This window comes from Choristoneura fumiferana, chromosome 21 (assembly GCF_025370935.1).
Source record: "Choristoneura fumiferana chromosome 21, NRCan_CFum_1, whole genome shotgun sequence".
NCBI lineage: Eukaryota > Metazoa > Arthropoda > Insecta > Lepidoptera > Tortricidae > Choristoneura > Choristoneura fumiferana.
Genome location: NC_133492.1, coordinates 9308639 through 9333438, shown reverse-complemented (window position 1 = coordinate 9333438; position 24800 = coordinate 9308639). Strand labels below are relative to the sequence as shown.

At 37.6% G+C, this 24800-nt stretch overlaps 1 protein-coding gene across 2 annotated transcripts in view; it reads left to right on the top strand.

Annotated features, from left to right (window-relative positions):
• AdamTS-B (ADAM metallopeptidase with thrombospondin type 1 motif B) overlaps window positions 1-24800 on the top strand; it is an 80058-nt gene that overhangs the window by 51569 nt on the left and 3689 nt on the right. For both annotated transcript variants that reach the window (XM_074104195.1, XM_074104196.1), the window contains exons 5-15: window positions 2034-2642; window positions 2727-2894; window positions 2978-3228; window positions 15568-15681; window positions 19153-19299; window positions 20996-21075; window positions 21143-21309; window positions 21742-21929; window positions 22671-22804; window positions 24349-24471; window positions 24621-24769. In XM_074104195.1, the coding sequence (XP_073960296.1) occupies window positions 2034-2642; window positions 2727-2894; window positions 2978-3228; window positions 15568-15681; window positions 19153-19299; window positions 20996-21075; window positions 21143-21309; window positions 21742-21929; window positions 22671-22804; window positions 24349-24471; window positions 24621-24769 (2130 nt within the window). The remainder of the gene's footprint in view (window positions 1-2033; window positions 2643-2726; window positions 2895-2977; window positions 3229-15567; window positions 15682-19152; window positions 19300-20995; window positions 21076-21142; window positions 21310-21741; window positions 21930-22670; window positions 22805-24348; window positions 24472-24620; window positions 24770-24800) is intronic.

Genomic DNA, 24800 nt, shown 5'->3' with positions numbered 1-24800 from the left:
GAAAACCGACAGGTGAATGAAATTAATAATGTTATAGGGTTGACGCGTGTGTTTATACCTTCCATTTTGGTCCATTAGCTTTTTAAATCATTTAAACGTCACTGTATCCACTTACACGGATGATAAATAATCGATTGCTTTATGCTAATTCTTTAATCATCGCTTGCTAAATCGCCTGAGCCCTTTTGATCGGTCATTCATTACACATTACCTCTTTACCAAGTCGTGTAGGCTTTTAAAACACTTTACTATTTTATTTAGTCGATACATAAACGCAGCCGGCTGTAAGGCTATTACTACTTTATTGGCATTAAAATGCAAATCTTTGTTGTTTGCTTTTAAAAGTTAATTGAATATTTAATAGGCGAACATCAAAATAGCTCGTTCGTTTTCTGACCGTAAGAAGCTTTCAAGGCGACCTTTTATTTTCAATGGATCCTTATCTAATTGCGTACTTGCATACGTAAGTTAGTGTGAAGAAGTTCAGTGAAACGCCGACACCGCTTGATCTCCACTCAGGCTAAGTCAAACACTCAACCGGCTAACGCACTGCCTGGACATCTCGAGTGGATTAATACGTACGTCCGTGTTGATAATGTTGATATAGCGTCTACGTTCACTTTCTATGTCTACCTACCGACTACGCGTCGTGCTCCTTTATTTTTCCAATTAGATGTAGATAGCGAATCAGCGCCTGTTGTAAAAGAAATAAAAAGTTATGTTTAACATTGTGGGATGTTCTGAATACATTGCTATTGCTAAATTTAGCAATAGACAAGTACTCTACATACAATACAATCTATGATTTTTTATTGAACTTTACACAGCAACCAATACAGAAAAGCACCTTATTTATCGCTTCAGAGCCGTTTTATACTGACATCCTTTACAAAATAATAAAAAAGAATATAGATTACAGCAGGTGATATAATTTACAGCATAGCATATAAGAGAAATAAAATAATACATACATATCTATGCATGTAGGTAATCTTTAGTTGTTATTTGAAAGACCATTAACTGTGTTACGCCGCAAATGCATGCAAAAGCAATAAACTATGAAAGCCTAAAGCGTTCCAAATAAAGTTCAATACTAATAATGAGGGAGTAATGAGTTGGCTATAATGCACACAGTTCGTCGCTCGCGGCCGGCCTTCCGCGCGGCAAGGTCGGCGACATACAGACTAGCCCGCCATACTTACCCGAACATAATTATAATACATATTCAGACTGTATATTCTAATTTATGCAGTGTTTAAATCCCACACCCAACAATAAAGAAACAACTTTGCGAATGTCTTTCGTTTTAAACCATATTGGTTTTATGGTCCTAATCTGCCGACTGTGAAATCCAGTTCTATAATTTTAACGTTATGTATGGTGTTTGTCCTATTGTCGGTACGCAATAGCTAAGATGTGAGGACTAGGTACTGTTGTAGGAATCATTTATTTTATTTTATGTTCTGGTTATTGAGATGCCTTTATCTCAACGGAAATCATAAAGTAACTTTCTATTATAAATAGATTATTTGTACCTACGCCAGGCTGTGAGTCAAGTACAGAAATGAAATCACCTCTTATCATTTTACAAGAATCACGTAAACTTCTAAGCTGGCGCAGAGCAATGCATCTTAAGGTAGAATATAGTTTCCAGTAAATTTCGCGCAAACCACGTCTACTTCGTTATCAATCAATTTATCTACCGTTACTAGCAAACAAGACGCTAGATTTGTTGACCCACTGGTTGTCAGACCGGTTTCGCAGTTCGCACTCTCAATGGAGCCATTCAATGTTACTTTTCAACCATACGGTGTGTAAAAGTTTGTTTCTTATTTTCATTGATCAAAAAGTCACACATCACACTGTCATACGATTAGAAACTAAACACATTAGTGGGTTTTTTAACAAGTAATCTCGACATAATCTGTTACTTCTAGCGTAAGGAACGCAGCATCATTGGTACCTACATGTAAATGTAACTTTTTAAAACAATACTTTTTTTTTCGCTCTAAACTTTTGTTTCCCTTTACTAGGCGGGGCTTTTAAGGACAAAGCATGGAGAATACTGGATCGAACCTTCAAATCAGATTCCTAGCGATAGCTCTGTTGGTCGACCACACGTCATATTCAAAAGATCGGCTGTGGATAAAGTCGCAGCCTACCACAGAGCAAAGAGATCAACCGATCGTCGAAGTAGCACCAATGAACAATATAGACGATTATACGAAAGAGAATATCAAAAGTTTCATCCGAGAAGAAATCAGAATACAAGACCACATAACAGTAGAGAAGCTGCAGAAAGACGATTACGAGAAACTGAAAGGTTAAGAAGGTTAGAAGCCGCGAGAAAAAGTCCGATTGCGTTTAGAGCAGAGATGCAAAGAAGAGCAGAACAGAGAATCAATCAGTCTCATTCTAAAAGCAGTTCCATAGAAACGAGCCACAGTAATAGCAAGTCTATGGAGCAGAATTCCTACATGAGAAATAGAGGTCGAAATCAAATGAATCGCGAAAATAGAAGACGAGGAGCTGTGAAAAAACACAGAAGACGACGAAGGAGACCGAGAAATTGCGCCACGAAGCAACCGCCTTTCCCTTGGAATATCACCGACGTTACCCAACAAGCATACGGTAGAAACAAAGTGCGTTGAAACTTGTAAATAACGTTCGTAAACATGCATAATTGAAATAGCTACAATGTCTAAATATTCCCTTTCTTTTTTTAGTACAAAAATCCCAGTGCAAATCGACAACACACTTCGAGCGGATCAAGACGTACTCGCTCTGTAAGCAAACCGCAGCATGTCGAAGTTCTGCTGGTTGCTGACAGATCTATGACCGAATTCCACAGGGATAAAAATTTAGAAACATATCTACTAACTATTATGAACATGGTAAGCATTTAACGTATTATATTTACAAAGTTGCTTGTTAACCCAATGGCGACGAGTAAAATAATCCAAATCAATTTACGCAGGTATCATCTCTCTATATGGATCCTTCAATTGGAAATCTAATCCAAGTAGTGGTAGTGAAGATCATCTTAGTGGAAGACTCTCGCGCAGCTTCCGAGTTGGAAGTTACTACGAACGCTGATACGACGCTATCATCGTTTTGTCGGTGGCAGCAGCTGCAGAACCCTAAGAATGACTCGCATCCACAGCATCACGACGTGGCTATTCTTGTCACGAGACAAGACATCTGCAGTCTTCACAATCAACCTTGCAGGTAAACATTTTTGATATACCTACCTTTTTTAGTTTTGATATCTTTTCAGTAACAGGTTTTTTTTCTTATTTTTGTCGAGGCTTTGAACACTCTGGGTCATGTCTGCCTCATGGGTGCTCGCTCAGTTCCCTACACAAGGGACAGATCAAAGAAGTGGTATATGCAAGTGGCTTTGTCAGATGTCGGCTCTGAGAGCCAACAATAAAATTGTGCATGGAACCCAAACCCCCCAAGAACTCTGCTTTTGAAGTCTGAGTTCATCAACATGTTAAAAGTAGTTATTAGGGTTGTCAGTAACATTATTGCAACATTTAATAAGTAAGACACTTAATAAGTAGGTAAGTAAGTAGAAATAACCCCAAACAAATTAATATGCTACATTACATGTATTCACGAATAGGCAAGTCTATGCAATACTTTTAGCAATGAGTTTTTTTCTTTCCTATGGAATAAAACTGTTAAGTCCTTGAGCTGAAAATGGAAAAGCTAAAAACCGACGACCTTCTCAACAAATTAGCATTAACTTTTTTTTTCTGTACAAGCTCGCGCCGATGCAAGGTCAATGGCAGTGGAAGGCGTCTGGTGTCGAGTAAATAGAGCTGCATGAGTAACCGACACCAAAATAGAACACTTTCGGATTTAATCCCTGGCACATGGGAACAGTGCGTGTAGGCGCCTCTCGTTTCATCTCAAAATGGTAATTAGTAAACACTATTGGAAGTTGAATTTGCATTCGGTTTCGATAGCGGGGCTTGGGAGTTCAAATGGGTAATCTATTTTGGTATCGTTTTACGCTTCAGCCCCACCTAGTCGTTACGTAATGCTTGAATACATTTTGGGCGTGCCTTAGATCGATGTAAGAAAGGAGAATAGGTACTTAGGTCAATAATGTCAATAAAGATCCTTGTATGATTTTATATGTTGTGAAATATTTCATTTTTTGATTCAAGCTGATATATCTGGACTAACAGTTATGTATTTCCATTAGTTAATCGGACAGCGGCTAAAAAAGTTACTAAGTATAGGATAGTTATTAAGTTAATATATGCCGATATCGCTAATACCGCCGGGGTACTACACTCGGCACTTAACCTACACAGTATTATAGTTTCTGTTCAACGTTATGTAGCACCACAATGTCTGACGCTAAAATATCCAATTTTATACAACAAAAACAATTTAACAGCTCGCAAATGTACGGATATAAACAAACAGATAATAAAATTGACATTAACTAAAATGTTTTTTTATCTCGTACCATCTTCACAAATAATAGTGTTCCGAGTGAATACATGTTACACCACAATTCGAATTAAGACAATACTTTATGTTTTCAATTACGCAACAGTTATTTAATTGGAAGCCTCGACAAATTGGCGTTTACATAATTACAGAGGTTTTGCAAATATTTCGCGGTCGGGCGCGACTTCAATGCGCCGACAAGGATGGGTGCGTGCGACTTTCAGCAACTCCCTAAAAAAGCCTATAGACATGTGGTGTAAAGTAAATTAAAATAAATCAATAAAATTAACATAACCAGTACGACAGATTGCTCAAGCCCAAACAAGGAAATTATTTGCTTCTCGGTGACTCGTAGCAGAATAGAAATCCTTAAAAAAATATTGAGCCTTGTATATTTCATTGCTAATGGCGTTTTAGCGGCAATCAAAGCTGGTATTGATTGAGCAAAGGCATGTGTTGTGCCTATTTATTTTGGCGGCTTGCACCACCCGTTCTGTTTCTGAGGTCGGTATTTATTGAATGTATCTAACGTTTCAATCTTTCTTTCACACACTGTTCATTCATTACATACGCAAGTGCAGTTTATTGTAACATATTGGTTTCAACAAAACGTTCTCCTGCGCCGGTAACCCACAAACTTGCGGCTGATGCTGAACAGAAACTACCTACAGTATTATGTAATTCTCTAAAAACATCAATTTGTTTATTTTACCTCGAGTGTGCCGACGTAAGAGGATTATAAGTAACTAAAATTGTATTATAGGTTAGTTTACTTCTTAGCTGTTACCAATCTGGAAAGAATGGAAGTATCTTTCGAAAGTTTGCTTCTATATTAATCAAAATCTATAGAATCTAAATTACGTACCTACTATAAAATATCGTTGCAGTGATTGAAGCTTTCCCGCACGTCGGGAACATTTAAACCTGAGTGACGTGACAAATAAATATTCATACTTAAATAAGTAAAAATTTCGTAAGCAGACCACGTATGGATTTAAAAAAAGCTGCATAATATGGAATAAGGATACCCAGTGCGTTCGGTAAACGGTACAAACGAGTAGTCGAACGTATGTCGGTAATCAAAGACAATGAGTGTGCTTGTAACGGTGTCAAGCCCTCCGGCTCCGCTGGCATGCATTATACATGCAACTGTATAAAAACTTAATCATCAATATGTAAACACGTACGTATACATATTGATGATTACAGTTAAACTTTTGTAAGATAATGCGCCGGTGCGATACCTAAATAAGGAATCGATTGCATTTACATAAACATGCAGTTTTTTATGCGGCATTTAATGAAACAGTCCGACCGTTCAAACATTTAAAGCTATTTGCGACAGCATTTTCTTTTGTTTTTAACCGACTGCATTTTAAAATGGAAGAGTTCAGCGATGTGCCTACTGATATGTCAAGAATATGCCAAAAGTCGTTGAATAGAGAATGTTCCAAGGGACAATGCATTCAATTATACATGGACAGCGAATGAAGCAGGGGCGAAATAGATAGGTTGTGGGCTGTGGTGAAAATTCAAACAACCAGGCGGGTATCAGGTTGTTACAGGGCCACGCCACTGCTACCAAAGAATTAAGGATATAAGTACTCCATTCAAGAGACGTCACAAAATTGGTATCCATGTGTTACTCAACAATCTGTTTATTATTCCAATTTCTTTATTAAAAATAGCTGTCAAAATGATCAGGTTGCGTTGTACGTTACCCCAGCTCACGCGCCAGGCCGTCTCGCCGCCCGCGCCGATCGCGGCTTATCTCGTTAGACATCCAACCGTTATGCGTGTGCGACATGCAATTTCGACATACCGATGTCACCTGTCACATTTTAAATGTTGTTATCACAAGATTGCTATTTTGATACCTTCTATGATAAGTGGATACGTCTACAAGTCTTGATATGTGCCAGTGTCACGAATTTTAAACGTAGGTTTTAGGTAGTGCCACGAGAGTTGAAGTGAATGATTACACACACAGCTACAACATTTCGTGAAATGACAGCAGGATTTTGACATTTACTCATTCATTTCTTTCATTCTCCTTTTGTGCAATCAGTTCTTTTTGTAGCTGTGTGTGTGTCACAGTATTTTAGACTTTGAAATGAAATGAAATATTTTATTTGTTAATAGTGGCTATCGCGGTCATTAGTAATTTTATGAATTAAATTAAGGTTTTGTTCCGCGTACCTTGATTTTAGAGCAACTCGTCAGTCGTCTTGTGATCATGGCGCATGCAAGTGTGTGCCAGTTCAACTCTCGTGGCAGTATCACGTATAGGTCGGTATCGATATGAATTAGAGTTTTTGGTCTCAAGATCAGCAGGTCTACTACGAAACTCGAGACTTGAAGTTCGTGTCGTGCGGTCCCTCTGACACTTATACTATTTAATACGAGAGCGAGAGGGCCCGCACGGCACGAACTTCGAGTTTCGAGTTTTGTAGTAGCCCTGCAGTTTCGTCCGCACTCTCTCCGTGGTAACGCCCGGTGTTTATGCATTTTGCATCCAATTTATAATACCAATTGAGGTTTATAAATATTTATGGAACAATTTTAATCGACTATAAGTAGACTTTCTCTCGTTTGAGCGCGCCGCCCAAGTGGTGCTCAGAGGCGTTGAAAGTAAAATTAGGTACATGACATTATCGCTTTTGAAAATCCCACCCACAACCGGAACAATGATGTTCAGTTCAGATACGATATTCAAACATTGTCGGCGTAAACGTGATTTCTAACATTACCGAACTGAAAAAGCTTATGGGTCTACTTTATCATGCTGAAATTCTTGCAGCATAAGCTTTCTATCAATGCAATGACCATATTAACTGACAAGTATGTAAGGAAACTGTTGTACCTTGGCTAATAGTGCTTGTAGGACTGTCATCGAAATGTATATGTTTCCGCATTATTTTAATATCATGTGCTATGCATTTGAATCGTCGATGGGAAGTATCGAAGTAAAGTTAGTAACGAAACGTAACGCTGAATGTGCTGTGTGAGAAAATCATGAAAATAAAAATCCCTTTACAAGAAGTACTTTTTTTGAACTTTAAATGAAGCTTATTTATTTAATGTTTTAATTTTTCGTAATAAAAGTCAATAAACTATGTTGAAGTTACGTTAATTAGCTACGGAACAGTAGGGCTATTTCAGCCTAAACCTAAATCGATGTGCGTTTTGGACGCATTTTTACCTAAAAAAACTGGATACGTTGTACCTAGGACACTAAAAATACGTTGTACCTCGGCCAATGAAATTTAATAGTAAAAAAATATATATATTTTGTTCCGATCATATCTTGATATTGAAAGGTATTTTAATTAAAATTAAGTAATTTAGTCGTTTGATCAATACGATTTCATCATGTAATCAGCGTCTAAACCAAAAACTATAAGGTAACTTTTTGTTTGATCTATAAAACAATATCTACGAACTTGGCGGGAAAACTGCTGTGTGCTAATAACCAGTAAATAAGTTATCGATTTTGTAAATTAATAAAACAAATTATCATTAAATATTTTCTTGAAAAAAATCACGTGTCCAAGGTACAACCTCGTATGTCCAAGGTACATCAGGGGTGTTGTACCTTGGACATTTTTCGCGAGCCCACCGTCTCAAAATTAAGAAACGAATCGCTTAGTTTTTTATCGAATAACATAGCCTAATGGATATCTTTAGATATTTTAATATCTGGCGTTTATTCCATAATAAAAAGATGCGTTGGTGGTGCGAAGGTAACCAGCATAATGGCGTCTTCATTTCACGAAGTAGTTAAGGGTCTCCCACACAGCGATATGTAACCGAACTGCCTCCCCAGGAAGCGTCCTTGCGATTGAAGCTAGTTGATTTATGGGGTCGACACACAATACATCTAGCTTTCTTGGCCAGTGACAGAAAATCCATACTAATAATAATTATAAATGCGAAAGTGTGTGTGTTTGTATGTTTGTCCGTCTTTCACGTCGAAACGGAGCGACTGATCGACGTGATTTTTGGTATTGAGATAGTTTATGGGCCAGAGAGTGACATAGGCTACTTTTTATCCCGAAAAAATGCCCCTAGGGCATGCTGCGCCCTAGGGAACAGCGCGCAATAACCGAATTAAATGCGGGCGAAGCCGCGGGCAAAAGCTAGTATACCCATTAAACTATATACACGGCAGCTCCGGCTCGCATCTAAAGAAAGCATAGAGTTCGGTTTACACTTGCTAGAAAACTCGTGCAAGTTGCTTTACATTGCGAGGCCGTGAAGCCAACGAGTTTGTTGTGGTCAGTCAAGCGCCGCAATGTAATGCAACTGGAACAATATATTTTTCTTGCAAGTCTAGACTTGGCTGTCTGGACTTAAGGCGTAGGCATAGTCGAGGAAACTTAATCACGTACCAGGGTGGAACCTTTGTGCTACTAATGTCATGTTGACATCCCATGCATTTGCCAAGGAAATCATAGCGAGATTTATTTTATTATGAGAAGGTGCCACCATGGTACGTGATTCAGTTTCATTGACTGAACATTGTTGCAGTATAAAACGTTAACTGCTTTGTTTTCATTTGTATTCAATACGATATTTTACTTTTTATCCAATTACCGGCGACTAATTTTATCTCGCGACCTCTATTATCCTTAGGGGCTGTTTCAGCATCCATTGATTAGCGTTAACTGGCGATTAGGTATGATGCCGTCTCTATTTGTTTTGTTCGAATAGACGGAGACGGCATCACATTTAACCGTCGGTTAAAGCTAATCAATGGATGGTGAAACAGCCCCTTAAAGTATAAGTATGTGTGCCAAATGTTAAATAGATACAATACAATGACTCTTTATTGTACACCAGAAATAGTAAGCGATACAGAAAACAATTTTAAGTCTATAGCTCCCTCCGCTCCTCCTGGTTTCGGCTGTGCGTTGTGTCTCAGTCAGTCAGTCCGTAACCGTAATACTTTACGATTGAGTTTATATAAACACAGAACACAGAAAATAAGTACAGAAAAAATACAGAAAAATTCTTTCGTTTATAACAATCCACTGTTTGCTGCGGTCTCGACGATGGCAATTCAAGCGTCGTGTTCGCGGTCAATTAAGCCTCTGTTCGGTCGGATACCGCACCCTATTGTGTAGCTTGCTGTGATTTTGATTCTGATTAGGAAAGTAGTAGTAGACGTTTAAAAAAAAGTAGCTACCTTTGATTTCTATTTTGGGACTGTGATATCTGAAAACTTCTTAATGCCCGCCTTCCAACTTCCTACTCGCCCTAATTTTAAACTTTCCTCTTTTTCTTTAATTTATTCTTATCATCAAACGCTATCGTGTTTTCCATTTCTAACCGACCCTCCATACTAGGCGTTTTGTCGACTTAACAAATGGCCCCGCGTTGTGCTAGCCATTCAACAAATCGGCTTTTGTTATGGAAGTTGAGCGCGTGTGGTCTCCGAAGCGCGGTGAAGCGTGAACTTTGATTTATAATACCTTTATACGGCGACTTAATCGAGGCAAGCATAAAAGGCCGCCGTTATTAGTTAGGTGCGAATTAAATTAATTACTTGTCGTATAAATTCTTTGGACGTCCAGTCATTAAAATCTAGCAGGATTTTAATAGTAGGTACTTACGTCAGAATAGAAAGCGTGTCGAAATCAAAATATCGATTAATTGGGTGGTTTTTGACATTGGAAAACAAGTTTTTTGTAGTACTTAATTAGGGAAGCAACGAAGCAATAAACAAAAGATCGTTAGGATACTTTGGAAACCTTATTATTATATAGGTACTTTTTGTTTGATTTGTATAAATCACAACATACCTATACTAATAATAAATAGATACAAAAATTATCCAATTATCTACTGCTGTCGCTCTTGGTTACTTGTGGTATCGCAATAAACTGAATCATTTTATGGTGAATAGTTTCGTCGGCGCAAGACGGAATGTACAGGTTCAAATAAACTGTTTTTAACGCCGGTATTGTTTTATGCAATTATCATAAGATTTTGTGTTTATGCGTACCGTTCGTTCAACTTGCAGCCTATCGTTTAAAATTTACGTCTTGGCAAAAAATCAAAAACGTAACTAGAATAAGACGCGAGTTTCGCCGAATGCGTAAAAGAGTTTAAGATATATAAGTAGATATATTGCTTTCACTTTCCTCATTTAAGTTTAATTTATTGCAAAATACGTACAGACATCAATCACAGTCGTCCGTGGAGTGACTCGTCTGTGTAATTACTTAGAGAAGACATCAACGCGCCGCCGGCCATTACGCTTATCGTTCTAAATTAGGCTGAGTTTTAAATAAGATAATTAGGCGCCAGTATTAAAAATACTAACACTAATGACTTGAAAACCTTAGCAGTTACAAATCTACTTTTCCTCGACTTACGGTTAACTTACTCTACCCAAGCTCTACCTGCTAATTTGTTTCGCTTTACTCATTAATGTACTTTTTTTTATAACTATTAATGAATGTGTTTTTTTTGACATCAATTTTATTACGGGATAATTATCGAAAATAAAAATTACACGTGATAAGATTTACTTCTCTATTTAGGTTTAGGTATATCTGAAAAAAGGTCTATTCTATAGGAATACCCGACTAACTATTTTTAGTTTCAGTAGCACTTTGAAGAATGTTTCGCAAACTGTGAAAACTTTAAAAATAATTCTTCAAATAATATATGCAACGAACGTTGGTACCGCAGATTTATGGCATATTCTCAATTCTGAATAACACTCGTTGTCATAACACGACAATCCTGTTTATTTTGATTTACTATAGATTCGTATAACTCGTCTGAAAGCCCTTTTAACCAAGTCGTAAATAAAAAGCTTAAAGCTCAGCAGAGCTAGTGTGTATGATGCTGCCGTACTTCTTACGCTGTCGATTATTTATTGGCCGGCAAATTTACGCACTAAATAAATCGAGTTATTGTACGAAGATTCTGCGAAGCATGTATTACTAAAGTACTGTTGTTATGTTAAGAAGACAAAACACTTTGCGTGCCTGAGTACGTCATTCAGCACACATATAGCATTTAAATTATAATGCAAAAAAAGGGACGTCATTTTCAATTAATTCAGCGTTGGCGTTCGCGGGCTAATCATTTTGTGTTCTGTCTGTGAAAACAAACAAAAAACCTCCCACTAACGCATCTACCTTTTTCGTTCCGTCGTGGGTAAAAATACCGCTAGCATTAATTTTTCAGTCGAAAATTACGGTTTCAAATATCTTTGTCAGCTATGTAAATACTTAATTAATTGTCATTTTACGTGTACATTATTTACGCTTTCTGATTTTTTTTCTTTAATTGATAAATATATTTGGATAAGTATGTAGTTTTCTGCGACTGTAATCGTCATTCAAATTCAACACCGTTTTTCCTCACTTTCAACAAAATAATAATACCAATAATAGTGTAACAGAGTAAAATGATGTTATATGACAAATCGAGTCCCATCGGATTGCCTATTTTTTACCCGACTGCCCGAAGGAGGGTTATGTTTTTCGAGCGTATGTATGTATGTGGGTAGGTACGTATGCCCATCTTTGGTCCTCGCTGCAGCCTAAACGGTTGGACGGATTTTAACATATGAGGTATCATTGGATTCTTCATAACTCTCATAGTGAGATAGGATAAATAATATTTCAATATGTCGTCTGCGAAAAAAAATATGGTATGTAACAATATGGGTATCAAATGAAAGCTAATAATTAGCCCATGCTAAATATATGTAATGGGTTAATACTTCTAATCTACCATTTTCACAGAAATATAAAAAACAACGGCCAAGAGCGTGTCGGACACGCCCAAAATAGGGTTCCGTAACCATTACGAAAAAAGAAATATTTTTCTAAGGATTTCGTATTTTATACGGAATCTTCCAGCCTAGTTTAGGTATATTTACTCTTAAACTACTAATAATTCTCAAGCAAACTTAGCCGTTATAGTTTTCCTTGAAAGTTTGAAATACTTGCTACCATTCTGATTTTTTTCAAAATTTTCCACCCACCAGTTTAGATTTTAGAGGGGGGAGGGGGACGCTCGATTTTAATGAAAATTTGCACTTTAAAGTTTAATATTTTGCAAACAAATCACTGAAGCGAAAAATCGTTTTAGAAACCCCCTAATGATTTTAAAAGACCTACCCAACGATATCCCACACTACAGTTGGATGATAAAAAAAACACCTCACTACGTCTCTGGGTGGAAAAATTTTTTTTGAAATTGTTATTGGACCATTTTGTCTGCATATTTTCTATACATATTCGTGCAAAATTACAGCTTTCTAGCATGGATAGTCCCTGAGCAAAGCCGCGGACGGACGGACAGACAGACAGACAGACAGACAGATAGACATGGCGAAACTATAAAGTGCTAGTGGTAGAGAACTCTGTCAAGTAGCTAATTTAAAGTTCTACAGTCGTGATCTTTTCCCATCGTGACGCTCAAAAATGGTTGGTAATGGGTCCCGACTGTTGAACTATAAATTAGCTACTTGACAGAGTTCTAGACCATCACTTATTTTCTTCCTTTTAGTTTTTAAGGCAGTCGGGTTTTTTATTTTTTTATTTACGTGACGTTAATGATGATAAGTATGACAAAGATTGTGTAGACACTAACTGCTGGGTATTGCATCCGACCGAAGACATACCAAAACACACTTCTCTCACTTTCCGGATTGCCTAACGAAAATGTCAACGCCACTGGTGTACCAATATCTGATACAACAAAGCGTGCATTAATATCTGATACGACTCTATTTCTACTAATGCAGGTTTATGTACCAGGGTGGAACCTTTTAATAATCTATTTCACCTTATACTATAGAACCAACTGAATCTTGACCCACTGTGGAACCTTTTCGTAGAAAAAGTCATAGTGACATCGCATTGCTTGACAAGGGAATTCATTATGACTTATGACACTTACTGTGAGAGCGTTCTACGGTTGATCAGGAATCAAATGGTTTGACTGTAAATGATTCAGTTTATCTGACTGTACTCGTAAAGTATTCGCAGGGTTAAATAATTTCGCAGCTGTAGAAATGCGGGTAAGAGTTGTAAAGTGTGCCGGTTTGTATGAGTTTATTAAATTTATTGTACTTATGGAATTTATAGATGTTCGGCTTTCGCGTGCGTGACTCAGCCGCCTGTTATAGCCGCCTATTCCCGGCGAGCGTGCGCTACTTATTATATTTCCATCATTATGAAAAAAACATTTGCGAAAGAAAAATAATTGAAGCAGTAAAATTATCTTACGGATTGTGAAATGTTGAAATTGCAACACGATAGTGTTTCTGTTTATGTGAAAAAACGTACGAATACTAAACAATGAAGCTTTTTGAATTATTTAATAATATTTCACGGGTTGAGGTTCGACTATTTCACAGTTGCTAAGCAATTAATACTCGTCGCAATGCATAAGTGAAATGGAACGGATTTTGAAGCACCAGTCTGTGCGTAGAAAAAACCGGCCAAGTGCGAGTCGGACTCGCGCATGAAGGGTTCCGTACCTTCTATACAACATTCATTAGACATTAGCAAAAAACGGCAAAAAATCACGTTTGTTGAATGGGAGCCCCCTTAAATATTTTTTTATTGTGTTTTTAGTATTTTTTGTTATAGCGGCCGCAGTTATACATTATTTGTGAAAATTTCAACTGTCTAACTGTCACGGATCATGAGATACAGCCTGGTGACAGACGGACGGACGGACAGCGAAGTCTTAGTAACAGGATTTCCGTTTTTACTCTTAGGGTACCCTAAAAAGCCATATTTTGTAAAAGGTGACGAGCAATTGACATTAAGCTATCGTAACACATTAGTTACACTCCCAAGCGAGAAAAAGAATATTAAAAAGTTTTATTGTCTCCAAAAAAACCGTAAATATAATTTTTTACTCGTTCACGGTTTTTTTTGGAGACAATTATGTTTTTTGTTATTGTTTTTTTTTTCAGTTTCCATTCCATAGATTTAAGATACTTAATTCCGGTACCAGCACTAAAATGTCATTCTTTATAAACTACATATAGCAGTAACCAATAGTAAAACTAATTAATTTCGTTACAGATGGTTTGGGAAAATATATTTCTTATTCGTAACTTTTCTATTCCTCTTCTAATTAATTGTATGGGTTATTATTATTATAATTTCTAACGTATTAAAAGCACGAGGGCTACTAGTAGTAGGTAGTAGACAAAATAAGTCATTATCTACCCACATATTAATATTTTATAGAGCCCATACCATTTTTGGTACAAATGGGCCAGTCACGGCAAGACTAGGTACGTTGAGCGCCCGCCAGGCTGTATATCACACCCACTTTTACTCGTATCAGCAACCACTAAAGGCATTAAAGCATTATGCTGCCACACCATAAATAAATGACAACTGTATTCTTTCGCGATCAAACGAAAACCGATTTCAAGGTGTGCAAGGTCCATTGTGTCGGCTGATTGCTGAGTTTATCGTCTGTACCATTTTCGCGGCTCATTTTTCGACACCACTGCCCTAAATTACCCACGCACTGTTCTTGGTGCAATTTACATCGACAGCACAATACAATTCACAAGTCATTAAGGACATTTAGAGTAGCAAGTTAAAGCAATGTTTATCCTTTTGTAAGCACTGTAGATAATCAATATCTGTAGATAATGTAATTGTTGTAAGATAAGTCGTTTTAGGGTCACCGACATAGCCAAGCGAATCAGCTCGTTGAAGTGGCAATGGGCAAGCCATATAGCACGGAGAACAGATGGTCGCTGGGGCGGAAAGGTTCTCGACTGGAGACCGCGGATCGGCAAGCGCAGCGTAGGACGTCCACCAACGAGATGGACAGATGACCTGGTTAAAGTCGCGGGTTCACGGTGGATGCAAGCCGCTTCCAACCGAGGCAACTGGACGTCTATGGGGGAGGCCTATGTCCAACAGTGGACGTCCTATGGCTGGCCTATGACTTAAGTACCAAAGTCCACATCTTCATTCTTAGGTACTTATTTACAGGCATATGGAGTATAATGGCAGTTAAGAAATTAATAGAATTCTGGTATGTCTTAGTCTGTTTAAATTTTTCTTTTTGATCAGTTTTCTTTGCTTGCAGCACGTTGGGCGTGGCGCACGTGGCGGGGATGTGTATCCCGGACCGCAGCTGCTCTGTCAACGAGGACAACGGAATCATGCTGGCACACACCATCACCCACGAGCTCGGTCACAAGTCAGTATTACCACCTGATTAGTAATAGGAGTAGTAGGGTGTAGTATTCACACCGTTAACCAATAAATCCATAACGCAGCTATGTTAGAAAATGTTGTTTTCAACCCATAAAATTAGATCAATTTTTAATTAACGGCATTTTATTACTTTTAGTTGCTTTGAAAAAAAATGGCTGATCAATGAAGTTTTGAAAAAAGCGACGACACAGCACACTTACTATTGCCATAAAATGTTTGAGGGAATCACGTTTTGACAGCTCATACATATTACATGAATTGATTGGTACTCTATTAGTTCGTCAGCTTCACTTTGCCCTACTGGCTACTTAATAACCTACGAGTAAGTCATGTTGCGTCTGAGAGTTTATTTTTTTAACCAACTGTTAAACGCAAATTCCGCACTAAAACTGAAAAGCCATTTAATATTTTTCAAAGGATTTCGTATTTTGTACGGAATATTCCAAGTTTAGGTATATTTTATACCTTAGGCTGCTATTTACTCTTAAACTGCTAATAATTCTCAAGAAAACTTAACCGTTATAGTTTTCCTTGTAAGTTTGATATACTTACTACAACCCAGATTTTTTTTAAAATTTTCCACTCACCGGTTTAGATTTTAGAAGGGAGGAGACGCTCGATTTTAATGAAAATTGGCACTTTAAAGTTGAATATTTTGCAAACAAATCACTTAATCGAAAAATCGTTTTAGCAACCCTCTAATGGTTTTAAAAGACCTATCCAACGATATCCTACACTACAAGATTGGATGAGAAAAAAAAACACTTTCACTTTACGTCTACGGGAGGTACCTACTCTAAAAAAAAATGAGTTTGATTTTTTTATTGTACTTACCATTTTGTCGGCATAGTTTACTTACATATATATTCGTGCAAAATTACAGCTTTCTAGCATTGATAGTCCCTGAGCAAAGCCGCGGACGGACAGACAGACAGACAGACAGACAGACATGGCAAAACTATAAGGGTTCCGTTTTTGCCATTATGGCTACGGAAACCTAAAGAGTCTACCTTGTAGACGATGTTGATTGTTTGTTAAAAATAGATTCGATATGGCAGACGACAATGTGACTTGATTTTCGTATCAGCAGCTTATTTAAGTAAGTACCTATTTAACTCAATGTATCGAAAAGTACTGCTACTCGTAGCTAAAATAATATGAAGCTACAGAATAGTTATTTACTTATCGAAAAAACTTCTACGTATTTTTATGTTAGTCCGTACTTCTAATTATGGCTTCTTAAATTAGATTTTGATAATTCTATAGTAAATTAGATGTTATTTTAAATGCCCAGGCTGCAACCGATAGGGAAATAAAATACCTACCTAGTTGTAAGTTTAACTTTGTGCAAACGACCTTTTTAAATGTTAATTAACTTTACGAGTGACCCCTTGCAAATTTGATAAGCTCATGCTTCATGTGAACTTCATGCCGATAAGGTAGCGTTAGAGGAGTTACGTTAAAGTTTTGCAACTGCAATCCATAATATAAAGTCGTGGTAGCCTACTATAGGGGTTTGACATATGCCCTCTGAAGCAGACGTTTGTAGGTTCGAGTCCGGCCTCACACCTGAGTTGTTCGGAATTTATGTGTGAAATGAAGTGTGACAGTGAAGTGAGACCGTCGTGTGGAAATCTGCACACACCTGCGTAGAAATTCATGGTATGTGCTCTGAAGTGAGATTTATAGGCCGAGATAATGCTGATGAATCCCTCACGTGCAATCCACACACATTCCCTGGAAAATTGTTTGTTAAAAAAATCTAAAAAAATAAATTACAAAGCTTTGTCCAAGCTACACATCGGTCCCTTTCAAGTCAATTCCATCAGTAGAAGTGGGTTTTCGACTTGCAAAAAGTTAAATGCTTGTTCAACATTTTCTTATTTATAAACTTAAAGTCAACCGCCACTGCGATATTTTGAAACTTTAGAGAAGGTATCTACGCGGTATACTGTTTGTTTTAGTTTGAAAATAATGCAGTGTTCAGTTTATTTGACCGCGAATGCCGGCAGTCGTCGGGGTGAGTCACGTTCCTAAGCCGGGATTACATCAAGGTCGTTACTTTCATTGAAGAAAATGATCGAGTTACACAATTTATGCCCGGAAACCTGACGCTCTCGTCTCAAGATATTAAATACTTAACGGCGCCGTTAAATTATTACGGCGCATCGGAGAGGAAAACTCGAGCAAATAATAACGCGATGCATCGCGTAGCAGCAAACGGGCTAGCAGCCTGCGAGCTTGTAAATTACACAATTGTTCAGCGGGCAAGGAGTCGCGCGCTACAGTTAGACAACTCGCATAATCATAATACAAACACGATTATGTAAGTGCAAACAGGCAGGCTCAGGCAATGACCTTCGTGCACTCAGCCACTCTAGACACATGAATGCATCATTCGTCGGGTACAACGCACCGGGTGCATTGACGCCATACTACTATCGGCCCACACAAGTTCATTATTTTCCAATTCTTTATCTAAAACAAAGAATAATGAATGAGTTCAATTAAAAACGGAGCTATTTGCTGGGGATGTCAAGTGACAGGTCGAAGCATCGAGGAAAGGAGAGGAATGTGCCCTCGATGATGTGATTGCATTCTCTTATCAATTTAATAGGTGACTCAAGTAATAAATTGTGATGTTTAATTATCTTATAAAATGCAGTGCTTTTAAAAGCTTATCAATAACATTAATGATGAATTGCGATGTGTATAGACCTATAAATAAAAGAAAAGGGAAGTTCTTTGTCTGACAACGTAAAATGAATGAATGATCCAATTGTTTACTTAGCTGGCAAACTATTATCATATTAAGTGTTGATGAAACGATGAACAGTTCTAATCTAAATATCTTAGTTAATAGCCACCTTGATAGCCTAGAAGGTCGCGAAAGAGCAGGATCACGACATGACGCTACGATATAATATCTAGTCATTATCATTAAGCATTAACTCCAGACGTCACAGCAACATCTTATTAACGGTTGTATGATCGATCCGTAACCATCACATCTCTTAATTGCATCAATAAAACGATAATTAATAATTATATCGATGAAATAATATGAATGAAACAGTAAATTAAACGAGTTATTGTGTTTACGCTGTTCTATTTTTGTTCCGGACTATTACTTATTCATTTATCGCGCACCCCTGGGTCCTACACAATTTTCCAGGATAAAATTAAATCCGGTAAAAAAAGTATCCTCCTTGGGGTTTCAAACTCAAACTATCTCTATACCTACAAAATTTCATTACCATCGGTTGAATACTTTAAGCATGAAAGCGTAACAAACAAATATAGCAACTCACTTTTACATTTATAATATTAGTAGGATAATGATTCCGGTATGAACAGTGGTACTTAGACAACAAATTAGACTTATGCCTACTTTAGGTGACTCCTCTTTTCTCTCCCCTTCTCCACCCCATACTTAATCCGACCTCATTTTCAGTTTCGGCCTGTACCACGACACGGAGAAGATAGGCTGCAGCCGCCGCGAAGGCTCGACTTTGCACATTATGACCCCGGTGTTCGAAGCCGACAGCGTGCAAGTGGCCTGGTCGCGCTGCAGCAAGAGAGACGTCACTAACTTCTTGGAGTAAGTACAATAGCGCCGACCTTAGCCAGCAGTGGGGAGTGGACAGTATCGTTAGGCTAGCCGGAGAGTGTGAGAAGACTGAGATAGGTATTTAGGTATCTCCATTTATTCGAATGCAACTCCTCGAAGTTACTGTACGCGTTACAAGGTTAGCCATACTTATATCCCTTTATTATTGCCTTTATTGGCAATTCCAAAAAAATAATGATTTTTGTAATCATGTTTTGCACTAGGGTAGTGTCTATGTCACCCGCACTTCTCCCCGTTTGGCAATGTTTTAGATAGCGATATCAGTAACTAACTAAAGTTTTTAGAAAACCCAGTAAATGTAGATTTGCTGGCAATCTGCGAAACCTGCTTACAAAAAAACATTACATTTTTGGGAATGGCCAGCAGATGTACATACAATTTGTAATCTTTATAGGTACCTACCGTGAAGGCAATGGGTAACAGTAAAAGCTCAAAACAAGTGAAAGACGGCAGTTACGATTCGATTGTATGATAAGATATTTTGCTTTGTCCGAACTTCCGCCATGCCTACTCACTTAATTACGCGCCATATAAGGATCTTTTAATGAATTCTCTAAAATATTTGAAATATATTTCACTACCGTTTCTTGCGACAAAGAGTTTAACTTTTTAATTAATTGACACAACGAACAATTTACATAAATAAACTGCGCCATGAAGGTGATAAACACAAGATATTCCACATTTAACTGTAGAATTTTGAATAACAAATCATCACAGGCATAATCGAATATATTTAATAATAGATTTATATTCATGATGGTATCGGTATATTAACGGGTATTCATTCTGTCCTCGAGATAAAGGCATGTTAATGTTCTCACATTCCTAACTTTGATAGGCATTTTAGTATTATAATAATATATTATGTGCCGGTTTAAAGTTTCCGGATATTAAAGACAATTAAAAATAATTAGTAGTGACAAGGACCATATATACTACTGGTCCTTGGTAGTGATTAAGAAACAATTAATTTCGCAAAAAAACAGATAAGTTGGTAAATACCTACATATGATCTTCAGAGACAGGACATTTCGCGAGATTAACGCTAATTAGTACTGTAGTCAAAAAGAAAAAAAATGCACTGTCTAAGTACCTACGTAGATTTTCACTTCATGCAGTCCCTTTCTCTTATGAAATGGTAAAATGGTAATTCCATACATTTTAATGCGGGTAATTTAAATTCTACTTACTATTTATTGGGAACATCACATCTAATACAGGCGATTTACGTTTATTACCCCTCTTAAGTGCCTATCCAATGTAAATAAAATTGAAAGTAGAAATTCACCGCGTAGGCAGCTACTTCATAAATTAGTATATACTTGCTAAACCCACCGGATATCGTTATACAAGGTCTCGGTAATTTAATTATTTATTAATGCTCCGGTGCTGCTCAGAGTCTTAAATCAATATTTACGAGCGACCCACAAAACGCTCAAGTTATTTGTCATCAAACAATGCTGTCAATAATCATCATAAACGGTAGGATTATAAATTGTTTTACAAGTCGAAGTTTAAAGACGCCATCAATTTTGTGAGTAACGGATTTCAGACTTTTTTATGTGTTGGTAGGCGTTAAGAGTACATAATATACGACATTATTAAGGGAAATCCAACGCTACTTATCTGGTTCAGCTTAATTTAAACTATTGTTTCTTTACAGCAATGGCTTAGGCGAATGTCTAGGCGACGAGCCGTCTGATAAAATCCACGACGAATACAAATATCCAGAAGTTCCAGCCGGTAAATATTGAACATATAAATCCTTTCTTTATCCAACAAAATCCATGTTAACGCTGAGATTGTGCAGGTGTGACGTTCGACGCGACTACGCAGTGTGTGCTGCAATTCGGGACGCATGCGACAGTGTGCACGGACCCTACAGAGCTGTGCGAGCATCTCTGGTGCTTCGTCAATGACACGTGTAAAACCATGCTGAGGCCAGCGGCTCCCGGAACCACTTGTGGAGAGAACATGGTAAGAAATTATTAGATTAGACGAAAACTGACATATTTTTGTGCATAATAAATATAATAATAGAGCTAGTGAGAGTTGACTTCAAATTGTAACTTTCTGTCCTAAGTGCAAATTAATATGCGTAGGGACTTCTAATTTTTGAGCTCTGAAATGTCAAATTAAAAAAAAACATGAAGGAAAAAGCATAGCAAGACAACATATTCATGAGAGCGACGGCTGGCCATAAGGGTTCGATCTTTTCATCACATCATATCTTCCATGGGTTGTCAAGTATAGGTACGAGTATGTTAACACTTCACTACCTTGTCGCCGTCGCTTTGTTTGAAATTTGGTATAAAATTGACAATAGTTATTGTAAATATGTGTGTCAAGGTATTAAAGTGTGCCCAAGACAATGCCTTCACCTTAATAACTGTAATCTTTCGTGTACAGTGGTGTCAGAATCAGAAGTGCGTGCCCCGAGCCAGCCCTCCGGAGGCCCGCGACGGGGGCTGGGGCGAGTGGGGCGAGTGGAGCGAGTGCTCGAGGACGTGCGGCGGCGGCGTCGAGACTCAGACGAGGGAGTGCAACAACCCTAAGCCTTCTAACAACGGGAAATACTGCGTGGGAGATAGGAGCCGGTAAGGCATTAACACTAGCCTTTATCCCCCGGTTCGCTCGCGCATTGTAAACAGTTAGTTTTAAAAAATATATGGCTCTGTCCATTGGAGGACAATTTTGCTAGTGTCTAGTGGGTTTTAACATCGTACGGTAAAAAATATAGAAAACAAATGAGAGCTGAGCTAATGGTGGATGAACGACGACAGCACGAATGTCGTAAACCTTAGATCCGGCAGTTTAAATTGAAATTCTAGAATTTAGAAGACCGTGTGAATTCCCAAAAATAACATCGTGGTCTTCATTTACGTTAAACAAAAGACACCAGTGCCAAAATTCATGTATCTAAACCTAGCGGTTGAAATATTAGCGATACAATGACTCTTTATTGTACACCAGAAATAGTAAGCGATACAGTACAGAAAACAGGTACACAGGGAGAATATTACAAGGTAAGCAATATATAGGCGGCCTTATCGCTTAAGAGCGATCTCTTCCAAGCAACCTTTTTTTACAGAAAGAAGGCAAAAGAAGTCTATGTGTTATTCTACAAATCTAGGTATCTACACACCAAATTTCATCTGAATCCGTCCAGCCAGTGTTAAGAAGTTCTAGGTTCAATACCTAACCGTAAAGAGGTTATTTATTTAAGAAAAACCTAATGGCAACTACCAATAACAAGATCCTTTTATGAAGATAAAACCTTGTTATACTATCAACAGATCAGAAAGTATTTTATAGCAAACTGCTATATTCCATTACAGATACAAAACATGCAATAGAGAAAAGTGTCCTATAAACGAGCCATCGTTTAGAGAAGTCCAGTGTGCTAAATACAACAATAGGACGGATGACAACAATGAGACGATTGCAGAGTGGGTGCCGTATTTCGATCAAGGTGAGGGAAATAAAAATCACAATTTGACCTACAAATAGAATGCTACCTGCTAGGTCCTACCAGGCCTGTTCTCATTAGCTCTATTATCCATCAATGGAACTAAGTATTTGAAACTTTTATTCCATGAGTTCATTGAACCAAAATTTTTCGTTACCTAATGGATTAAGTTACACTTCTTTTGCAAAGTCGCTAGTCGCATTTAACAGAAGGTAGAGTTCAATTTAATGGAACTAATTATATTGAAAAAAAAAATGTCCATTTAGTTCAATGAGGGCTATCGTTTTTTGTCTCACTAGATGGCCAACTATTGCGTGAGGTTTTTAAGTATGGCTTTCAAAGTCTGTTATTACGGGCGTGAAAACAAAGTTTAGATTAAAATCATATTAAATACACCTTAAAACCGTACCATAAAAATATCGAGCACGCCACAGTGTTGCATAGTCCCCGTTTTGTTCGGAAAAAAGGGAGGACAAAGTTTCCGAAAGACGAAACTGTCTCAAAACACACATTCATTGCCCCGGAACGCATATTTGCCATAATTAATTTCAGATATTGCAAAATATTCACAAAATTATTCTAATTATAAATAAACCCGCGTAGCGCACCCAAAAACTATGAGATTTGACATTTCGGAGACCTCACGCTACACTAGCGCCTCTAGTGGCGAATTCATTCGCGATAGCCCTCATTAAGTAAAGACTGTTCTATTGTGACTACCTACTAGTTTAGTGTACAAAATTCCAAGTAGGTCGTTCCATCAATGGAACTGATAAAACTAATGGGAAACCACCTAGTATATGAAACAGAATTAGCAGATATCGTTTACACTAGGGATGGGCCGAATATTGTTTCATATTCGGTATTCGGCAGATTTACTCGGCGGAATACGAATATTCGGCTAAATCACCGAATGTTCGGCAAAATGGTACTCAAAATTTTTACTTTATTGAGCCATGTAAGAGTTCAGTGTTAAATGCGTTATTTTTATGACGTATAGTGAGGCTTTATGTTTTGGTTGACACTGTAGGTTTATTTGCAATAACAGCAGATAAAAAAGATGGTTATTAATAAAAGTGTAAATAAAAGTAAGATTTTTATAATAGAATAATATATCAATATATAATCGATCAGCAGGGCTACTACGAAACTCGAAACTCGAAGTTTGTATCGTACCGTCCCTCTCGCTCTCGTATTAAAAAGTATAAGTGTCAGAGGGACCGCACGACACGAACTTCGAGTTTCGAGTTTCGTAGTAGCCCTGCGGGTCTTTATTGTGAAAAATTAAGCAAGTTTTTTGTTTTAATCAAGAGTTAAATTAAATTGATTAAATTACAACATTTAACAAATTTAAATGAATCATATTTCTAGTTTCTACTTAGGAATCAATTATGCCGAATATTCGGTTCGTTAAAAGTTTTACCGAACATTCGGCAGAATATTCGTAATCGGTGAAACTAATGTTCGGCTCATTTCTAGTTTACACACACAATTATTGGGTCCTTACCTATATACTTCTAAATTGATTTTTCTTAACGATATTTCAGATAAACCATGTGAACTGCAGTGCGTACCCCGAAATCGTAATGATATTGAGATATTAGACGGTTATGTGGCAGATGGCACTCCTTGCCGGCAAACACTTGGTTCTCGCGATATGTGCATCGCTGGTTAGTATAATTTCTTCTTCTGGAATATAGAGTAAAATTAGAAATCCGTCACAGGTATCTGTTTATGAACCAGGAAGGTCCGATTGGTAGCAACTTATATATGTACTCTGTGGTAGCAACATATATTTAATACCCAACTTTTTTACTAGGTGTGTGCTACAAAGTTGGCTGCGACTGGAAAGTTGGGTCGGACTTAGAAGACGACGCGTGCGGCGTGTGTGGCGGCAGCGGCTCTGCCTGCAAGACTGTCCAAGGCATCTATAACAAAGGCACCACTAAACAGTCTGGCTTTAGTGAGGTGAATATCTCTCTCTACTTACTACTTGCTT